Source organism: Peromyscus californicus, unplaced genomic scaffold (genome assembly GCF_007827085.1).
Source record: "Peromyscus californicus insignis strain IS unplaced genomic scaffold, ASM782708v3 Scaffold_22__1_contigs__length_63687245, whole genome shotgun sequence".
Classification (NCBI taxonomy): Eukaryota; Metazoa; Chordata; class Mammalia; order Rodentia; family Cricetidae; genus Peromyscus; species Peromyscus californicus.
Genome location: NW_026294525.1, coordinates 3343739 through 3353264, shown reverse-complemented (window position 1 = coordinate 3353264; position 9526 = coordinate 3343739). Strand labels below are relative to the sequence as shown.

At 46.5% G+C, this 9526-nt stretch overlaps 1 protein-coding gene and 1 long non-coding RNA gene across 24 annotated transcripts in view; one reads left to right on the top strand and one right to left on the bottom strand.

Moving 5' to 3' along the window:
• Positions 1 to 654: 654 nt before the first annotated feature.
• On the bottom strand, positions 655 to 2762 carry LOC128118261 (uncharacterized). Its single transcript, XR_008221085.1, has 2 exons — positions 2212 to 2762; positions 655 to 1864 (listed from the first exon to the last, which is right to left on the bottom strand). It is a non-coding gene; the product is annotated as an uncharacterized LOC128118261 (long non-coding RNA).
• Positions 2763 to 2994: 232 nt separating this feature from the next.
• The window catches only part of Afdn (afadin, adherens junction formation factor), a 132837-nt gene continuing 126305 nt past the window's right edge, over positions 2995 to 9526 (top strand). For 14 of the 23 annotated variants that reach the window (XM_052750775.1, XM_052750773.1, XM_052750774.1 and 11 more), the window contains exon 1: positions 2995 to 3178. In XM_052750775.1, the coding sequence (XP_052606735.1) occupies positions 3074 to 3178 (105 nt within the window). In that variant the 5' untranslated portion in view covers positions 2995 to 3073. The remainder of the gene's footprint in view (positions 3179 to 9526) is intronic. The other 9 variants (XM_052750771.1, XM_052750770.1, XM_052750772.1 and 6 more) reach the window with 1 other exon arrangement.

Here is a 9526-nt window from a genome sequence, read left to right as displayed (position 1 = left end):
TGGTGACACACACCACAGTCCTATTACTCTGGAGGTACAGAGGGAGGAGGATCAGAAGTTCAAGGTCATCTTTGGCTACATAGCACATAAAAGGCTAGCCTGAGATACACGAGACTCTGTCAAAAAAACAAAGAAAAAAGAAAAGCTAAAGTCTGGCTAGAAAGTTAATAAATATTAGCACTGATGGTTCTTATTGTGTAATATGTAACTATTTTACTATCTTTAAAATCAGGAGCTAAGTATAAAGTGGAAGCACATTTCGAAACTGACTAACAGATTATCAAGTCAGCCTCATCCAGTGCAGCCTTGTTTGGCTTCTCAGACAATCACCCTTCACGGAATCTGTTTCTGTATGGATGTGGTTAACAGAACCCATAGGATGTTAGGTTTTCCTGCATCACGCCATCATGCACGACCAGTCATCATGCTATGAACCAAAAAGGATCAGGATTTTATTTCTACACATCATTTGGATATCTTTACACATAATTCTTTTTATGATACTGGTGACAGAGCTCAGGGCCTCATGTATGTGAGGGACCTCTGTCCCACCGAACCACAGCCTTAGGTTTTCCTAAGTTGCCTACGGCCTAGAGCTTGCCCTCTTTCAGCCTGAGCCCTGTCCCCTCATATTCAGGTTATGGATTACTAGTCTCCTGACTGCCTATGTCTTTCTATTCTTTTCTTTTTTTTTTTTTTGTGGTTTTTCGAGACAGGGTTTCTCTGTAGCTTTGGAGTCTGTCCTGGACTAGCTCTGTAGACCAGGCTGGCCTCGAACTCACAGAGATCCACCTATCTCTGCCTCCCGAGTGCTGGGATTAAAGGCGTGCACCACCACCGCCCAGCATCTTTCTATTCTTCTATGGGGTATCACAACACATGACTCAGAACATTATTTTGGTGGCTTTCTCTTTTTCTTGAACTTGTATTTTACTACCAAGATTGACCTTGAATTCCAGATCTTCCTGCTCCTACCTCTGCATTCTTGGAACACAGGCCTGGGCGACCACTCCGCACTTACCTTTGTGTCTCAAACAATGACAGTTGGTGGAGGAATGGTTCAACCTAATTCTTAGAGCATTTGTGACTGTGAGGATCGCAGGTATTGCGTATATTTCAAATTACTTTTAAGCCCTTATCAATAAACTAATGACTTACTATGACTTAGTTTGGGAACTGATTCACTGCTCAAGATGATACAGATGGAGCTGTAAAGTAAACTGGAAACCAAAGGTAACTGAGTGACTTAGAGCCGTCTGTAAACCCTGCCTTGTAGGTGGCTTCTCTACACACACATTTCCCCCCATAAAGAGCAACTCTACAGAGTCCATACCTGATTTCTAGCAACACTGAATTTCCCTTTAGCAATACAGCTACCTCACTGGTAGCTTCCCAAACTAATTCTGGAAGAGCCAGTCATTGTTCAGCAGGAATAAAGCTCTCCACTGTCAAAATCAGTTCCCACTGCTGGGATCAGTGGGAACTACGTTGTGTGCAGGCTAGCGAGGGTCCTGAGCTGCACTGCCACTGGGGATCTATCTCATCACAATGAAAACGAGTCCACACAGAAGCATGGGAACTGAAAGGCACAAAGGAACAGAATACCAGGACAGGGAGATGCATGCACACACATATGCTTTTCTGCAAATCGCCTCTCTTTAACTTCCAGAAGAGGACGAAGGGTCTATTGAAGAATTCATTCCCCATGGCATGAGTTCAACACCAAGCTCCTCTGCTGAAAAGCCTCCTTATGTGGCTTTGCTGTGCTAGTGCAGCCGCAGAGCAGACAAAGCCTGGAGGACAGATGCTCTTCTCTCCTACGAAAGACGAAATCCAACTGGTAGAGAGAAAACATATCTTCACACTGGAAAGGGTGATGGCAAAAATAAAGAGGCCGTGTCAAATGGGGCGTATCACTCTCAGCCTCGGTGAAAGGCTTTTCTTTAGAGCATGTCATAGAGAATGCTAGACACCAATTTTACCTGGATGAATGGGGTCGGGGGGGGGGGGGAGGGCGAGGGAAACAGCTCTTTCGGGATATGTTCTCCAGCGAACAAATATTTTTGGCAATGAGGAGGGAATGAAAAAAGACAAAGAAACAGACGTCTGTAAAACCCACAACATTTGCTGTTGCAGTTAATTTTTAGGTTTCTAGGTTTACTGGGACGCTTTAAAAGATTAAAAAAAATAACAAAAAACAAAAAAACTCACGCTAATGTCTCTCCCTGCTCTTTAACTCTGGTCCGCTGTCTCCTCCCGAGGTGGCATGCGCTCCCGGGAGACACAAAGGCCGCTGCCGCTCCCTGCCCAGGGCTGAGGAATGCGGGGGATTCAAACAGCACCCGGAGCCGGAGGAGGAGGAGGACTCTGAAAACATTTGCACTGACGCTCACCCACAACCATAATAATTTATCTTTCCTCCGGAGAAAGGTCAGCTTGGATTTGACCCCAAGCAGCCAGTGCACCCCAGGGGTCAGGGCCGCGGCGGGATGGCCAGCCAGTTCCGCCGGCCGCGCTGCCCACGCCCACCTGTCCACCCGGCTCGGCAGGCAGCTCCGGGCCCGCCCCGCCCGTCAGGACGCCGCGCCGCCCGGCTGCCCGCCACACCTCAGCCTGCCCAGGGCGGACCCGTCCGCCGGGCCGTGCGGACCCAAGCCGTTCGGGTTAGAAGCTTGCGCGGGCTGGAGGACCCGAGCGCCGCCGGCAGGACTCACGGCCGCCGGCGGGCACCCGGCGCGCCCCCGGAGCGCGCGCGGCCAGGCAGGCAGGCAGGCAGGCAGCACCTAGCGGAGCGGCGCGGCGCGGAGGTGCGCGGCGCGCGCGCGTGTGCGCCCGCGCGGGGGCGCGCACGGCGGCCGGCGCGCACGGCGGCGGGCGGGAGTGCGGGGGGGGCGGCGCTCGGCGCACCGGCCGCGGCTGAGGCGGGCTGAGGCGGCGCGGGCCGGACGCGGGCCGAGCCCCGGCGGAGGACGCGCGGCGGCGGCGGCGGCGGAGGCGGCGGCGGCGTTGGTGGCGGGGCAGCCTGCGGGGTTCGGGCCCGGCCGACCGTGGGGAGGTTGCGGCCGCCGCGACCATGTCGGCGGGCGGCCGCGACGAAGAGCGGCGGAAGCTGGCCGACATCATTCACCACTGGAACGCCAACCGGCTGGACCTGTTCGAGATCAGCCAGCCGACCGAGGTAAGCGCCGCCGCCGCTGCGGCCGGGGCTGGAGGGGACGGGAGGGGACGGGAGAGGAGGGGGCGCGCGCAGGCCGGCGACGCGGAGGCCGCCGCAGGAGACGGAGCGCAGCGGCGGGGTCCCGCGGCCGCCCCTCCCCCGCCGGCCCGCCCGCTCGCACGCACGCCCGCCCGCCAGACCGCGGACCCGCCCTCGCCCGCGGCCCTGTCCCCTCGGCCTCCGCCCACCGTGCTGGCCAGCGGGGTCCCTAGGGGCGGTCGTCCTTGTCGCCTCTTGCCGCGCCCCGTGGGTAGCCGGGCGGGCGGGGTCCGAGGCGGCTCGGTGGCCTGCGGAGCTGGCGGGCTGGCCACCTGCGCCCTGGGACGCACCTGGATATGCCCTTGTGTCCCCGGGACCCTCCCTCCCCCCGGCTACCCACGTGTGTCCCCCCGACCCCCACCTGTGCCACCGGGACCCTTTCTCGTCGCGCCCTTGTGTCCCCCCCAGACCCCAATCGCGCCCCCAGGGGACGCCACCTGGCCGCCCACCTGTGCCCACACAACCCACCTGTGCCTCCCGGCCCCCACCTGGCAGCGCACCGGTGTCCCCCCCGGTCCCCCTCCCGCCCCCCGCAACGCGGCCCGCTCCAGGCCGTGGGCTTCCCCCCCCTGCAGGGTCCACCGGGGCCCTAGGGCGGACGTGTCCCCGTCGCGGCCAGCTTCTTGGATGGCGTCTTCCTTAGTGCCGGGACGCGGATCTCGGGCCCCCTCCGAGGCACGTGACCGGCCGGTGCTCGCGGCGGTCTGAGCCCCCGGGCGCCCACTGCGCGAGTGCATCCGGGCTCGGCGGGGCACGGTGGCGGGGCACGGTGGCGGGGCGGGCGGAGAAGCCCCGCTCCAGCCCGGTGCAAGCGGCTGTTCCTATCTGAGCTGCGGGGAGAGTTCTGGACGGTTTTGGGGGGTGGGTGGATGGGGTGGAGGCAGGTAGCTAGCCGCTTAGGACGCGGGAGGTTGTGCGGACCGGGCGGATGGCTGGCGGTGGCGGGAAGCCTCTTGTGACAGCGGGGCGGACTTCCACTACACAGCTCCACACTTTACCCCGGGTTTGTGTCGGATCAGGAAATAGCTCTAGTTTTGATTTGTTATAAAAAGGTGCTTGCTATAAAATCCGGCAGCGCTTAGCCGCGGAAACGTGTTTGGTAGATGGGAACAGTCTCTTCAGATTTAATCTTTCATTCTTGGCTTTCCCCTTTTGACTTAATTTTGCCTGTGGAGGAAGGCTTTCCCTTCCTTCGGTCGGTGTCACCTTCTTGTGAGCACACTTGACCTAGTTAGAGCTCTTCCTCTTGAGTCCTAGTTGACAAGCTAAGGTAAATTATTATGTTCAGGTTGCCAGTCTGAACACTGATGTTGTTACTCCTGATTCATAATTCATCTTCTATAATGATTTTACGAGCTACGTTTTAGTAAGCAAATTTACTGTGTAGTTAGTGTTCATTCACAGAACTCCTTTAGAAAGGAGCCATCTAGTAATTTAGTTGCAGCATTATCTTGTCTTTTAGAATAATTAGCTTGATTTTTTTTTTTTACTGGCAGGATGAAATTTGGAGGTAAAATATTGCTAGTCAAGTGAATTTTCTTTTTTTTTTGAGAGTTCTTAAGTTTGGTTAAGAAAAGGAGTCTTTTCAGTCGAGAAGTAGCATTGAGATCAATTTAGTCTTAAATTGAGGCATTAACTTTAAAGAATTTCAAATAAAATATATTTGATTTAATTTGATTCTATTTTATAAGCATTAAGTTGAAACTTTTATGTATTGGTTTTGAAGATCTGCACAGTTACTAAAGTTGGCATGCTTTTTGGGAGGTCTCTCCCCTCCCTCCAGTTATTCTGCAGAGGAACAGTTATATAGACAGTTAAAAAAAAATTAAAGGACTTTAAAAAAAACGAGATTATCTTTTTCATATTACATTATGATCATTTACATCTGAACATTTCTATTTTTAGAAATGACTTGTAATTAAAAGCTTTTCATGATGAAGTTATTTTTCCAAAAATGTCTATTTTTCTTTGCTTTATTGTTATGTAATGGCCAGCTCACATTTTCTGTTTGATTTTTTTTTGAGAATCTTTGGATCCTATTAAAATTATTCTGTGCTTTAATTTGAAGCTAAGCTTTATGTTTAACATATTACATCATGAAAATAAATTCAGTCCTCTAAGGCCAGTGGTTCCAGCCTGGTTTGTCTAAGCTTGTATCTGAAAATAATTTTTCCGTCTAATGCTTGCTTTTTATGTAAGAATAAGCATTTGGCTGTTACAAATCAAGCAGTTTTCACAAGAGGATAAATATCATACCAACTTTTATTAGATGTTCAGTATACATCGAAAAGATTCCCTGGAGAAGTTGATTTGTGGAAGATATAAGCCATGTATTTCTTTAATTGGTCAGTCTTTTATATGTATTTATAAGAGTATAATGAGTCTTTTTTCTTTTGTTTGCTTATTTTTGGTACAGTGTTCAGTATTTGTTACCACATTTTAAACTCCAGTAGTCATCTGTGACTTGGTGGTTTCTGACAGCTGTGATCACCACTGATTATTCTTTGCTTTCTATATTTAGCAAGGTGATAAACTTGAACTATATTTACTTTTAAAGAAAATTAGGAATGTTTTGACATCATCCTGGTGAAGGTTGCTTTTTCCTTCATGTTCACATTTCTGTGTAAAGGGGGTATTTCCAAGGAATCAGCAAGTTGCTGCTGAATATATTTCAGTCATTCCTTAGTTGGGTCTTAGGTTCTTGGGTACTTTATGAAAACAAAAAATTCACAATCTACACTAAATGTGAACATTTTATGACTGGGAGATTGGTGTTAAGCTGAATTAATGCCTTGACTAGTTGTTAGAAACTAATAAACATGCTTCTCGAAGCATTTTGGGACTCTCTTTTCTTTTAAAGTTAGGGCTTTATTGCTTTAGGGATTTCTAATGATTCATGATAGCAGAGTACCACTGAGAGTCTTTTTAACTTCCCAGTACCATTTCAGAAGAGGACTTCTTTGGTGGGCCACAAGTCTCACCAAGACTTGTCATCAAACTTACTGGTTTTTCTCTCTCTCATTACACAAAGGCAAGAATTCAAAGATTTATTCTTTTTGAAGTTGCTGTCTGTCAAAATTGGTACTTAGTAAACTTTGTGAAAAGAAATATTGAATACAGTTTACTTTGTGTATGCCTTTATTCCTGACAACATATGGGGAAGATGCCTTGTAAAAGTTTATTGAAAATTGTTTACATAATAAATAAAGATTTGTTTTATTCTTACTTTTGCATGAAGCTTATACTGATAAACTTTGCTAAGCTAGTGACCTTTAGCTTCATGAGACACCTTTTGGCCATTTATTTAGTTCGTTTTTTTTTTTTTTTTGTAGACACCCACATATGCTTTATTATCAGTGAACATGGTTCATTCTGATTCCATGGTTAATCTTAGAAGTCATGTGATGATATTACCTAAAGGATATGTGCAAAAAATAACTTGGAGATTGCCGTCAGAGGTGGACTGGGAAGTGCTCAGGTGAAGAGGTGGTAATTGCATAGCTTATTATAGCTACATTTGTATTTTAACTGATACTTAGGTTGTAATGATGCTTTGTCATGCAACCTAATTATATTTGAAAATTTTAAAGGTAACAGTGGTAATTTAAGTATTGATACTGATGAAAATCTTTTTCTTGTGACTGTAAAATGAAACAGGTGGTTATTGATGGGATTTAATATTCATAGGCATCCTGTTCTTTCCCTCCCTCCCTCCCTCCCTCCCTTCCTCCCTCCCTCCCTCCCTCTCAATCTCTCTTTCTTTTTTTCTTTCATTCAGATTTTCAAGACAGGTGACTTGAAAATTGCTGACTACTTAGGTACTCTGTGTAACAGCCCTAGCTGTCCTAGAATTTACTATGTAGACCAGGCTGGCCTCAAACTCAGAGCTTTGCCTGCCTCTGCCTCTCAAGTGCTGGGATTAAAGACCTGTGCCACCATGCCTGGCCATCCTGTTTTTTTAATGTTTGAGACAGAGTCTCCCTAAGTAGCTCTGGCCGGCTGAGAGCTAGTGTTTCTCCTGCCCCAGGCTCCTTGGTGCTAAGACTATCGGCGTGCACACTTGGCTTCTTTCACTCCTTACTTAGTGACCTTCAGGGGTGGTTACGGTGCTTTAAAGTTTTTATGTGCTGTAATAACTGGTTAAATTTTGTGTTCGTATAGCTCTTGTCTAATGTTGTTTGGATACTTTTTTCTTTTTTTTAGTTTCTCCCATCAATAAGAAATTTATTTACAGCTGGGCAGTGGGGGTGCACACCTTTAATCCCAGCACTCTGGCCAGCCTGGTCTACAGAGCAAGTTGCAGGACAGCTAGGGCTGTTACACAGAGAAACCTTGTCTCGAAAACAAAGGGGGTGGGGTGAGGGAATAGGAATTTATTTACTTATAACAATTTCAAATGATGGCATTGTCCAGAAATTTTTTAGCAGGTTAATTTGTAATTGTTAGATGGTTAAACTGTTGGAACAACTTGTTTTCCCGAGCATTCTGACTTGTGTAAATGCTTTATACCCTGCATTTCTGTTTGAAATTCACACATATGTGGACGTCAGATGTTGATTGATTTATACTCCCCATTTTTCCACTCACAGTCATATACTTAGGTACTGTTTGACTCTGGAGGGAAAATCAGAACAGCTGGTGATGGGAAGAAGAGAAAAATTATGTTGACAGAAAATGTTTCCCATGGTAGCCAGTTCTTAAATTCTATACTCTGCAGCATGCTTGCTGGCTGTCTTTTGGCATAATTGTTACACATTTGACATAGATAACAATCAGGTTGGTATCTTCAAATGTACCCACCAGTTAGGTGTCACTTGCCTCTTGCAAACATCACCCATATCTGTTCTCTGGAAGTACAGGTCTGTCTTGAAGTCCTGAGCAGTTTTCCATACCAAATGCTGGGAGGGGGTTTGAAAGTCAGCAGCTGGCATCTGGTGGTGTCTGATTCCACAGAGTGCCACAGCACGAGCCCTACAATCATGTCAGCATGCCAGTGAACTGTTGTGAAAGGTTTTTGTAGCTCCTTGTTTTCTGGGAAGCTTTGTTGCTGGTGAACTTGTATGCAGTCTGCTCTGCAGCAGTCATGGAGTAGGGACTTGGCTTCCTTGCCCTCTTCAGCTGGTGCTTGTCAACCTAGATACAGCACTGATACTATTGGTGACTACTTAGGTACATAAGTTAGAATGGCATTTAGACCAGTTTTAATTCGTTGTTCTATGCCATTGAAAATAGATTGATGTAGTTTGTTGGCCCAGTGGGATATGAATTTTGTAATTGTGTATTTTTATGGACCTTTAACTGTGATTAAATGACAACAGTAGAGTATCAGTAGAAGTTGACTTTCATATTGAAAAAAATGGGAACCATATTAGGATATGGTACCAGTTTGCTGAAAGCTTAAGAGACAAGTTTATTATGTTATTAAGGATGAATTGAGTAGTTGTAATCTGTAGAGCATTATTGCTAGACATTGATTATTATTCTGGTAGCATAGGTTAACTTGTTTTTAAACAATTTTGCTAGACTTGAACTTTGTGGTAATGTCAGAAAATGATATAATAACTATTTAGATATAAACTTACTTTCCATTATTATAAATAAAATGGAAATCTATGCTAAAAACTGGAGTGCCTTAATAATTGAAAGTTATTTCCACATTAGGGAAAACACTGGTTTTTGTTGAGAAGTTTGGGGTTTCTATTAGTTTCCTGGCAAAGGTTATATGGAGACTCAGCTCATTTACCTAGAAGATGCCCAGGACAAGGATCAGTAAATGTGCTTGGCTTGCATTCCTCCTTGTAAGATAGGTACTAGAAATGTTCCTATATACACTGCATGCATACCTACATACAAGCTACAAACATTCCATTGATTCTTTATCAATTCTGAGTAGGTTAAGTGTTTGCTAGCACTGACATTCTTCTGATAAGGCCTACAATTCCCTGGTAGGCTGCTTGCTGGTGTCTCCCTGGGAGTAGATGGCAGGTGTGTACATGCTATCAAGGCTGGACTTTGTTTATTCGTGAGCACATTTTTCTTAACATCTCTGCTCAATTTGAAATCCAAAGTCCAAAATGCTCCAGAATCCAAAACAGTCTGAATGCTAACATGCTACCACAAGTGGAAAAATCAACATCTGACCTCCTAGGACAGATTGTAGTAAAAATATTGTATAGAATTACAGGTAGTCTGTTTATAAGGTGTAACATAAATTAAACAAATAAATATAATGTTTAAATTCATGCTGTATCCCGAAGATACCTTATTACA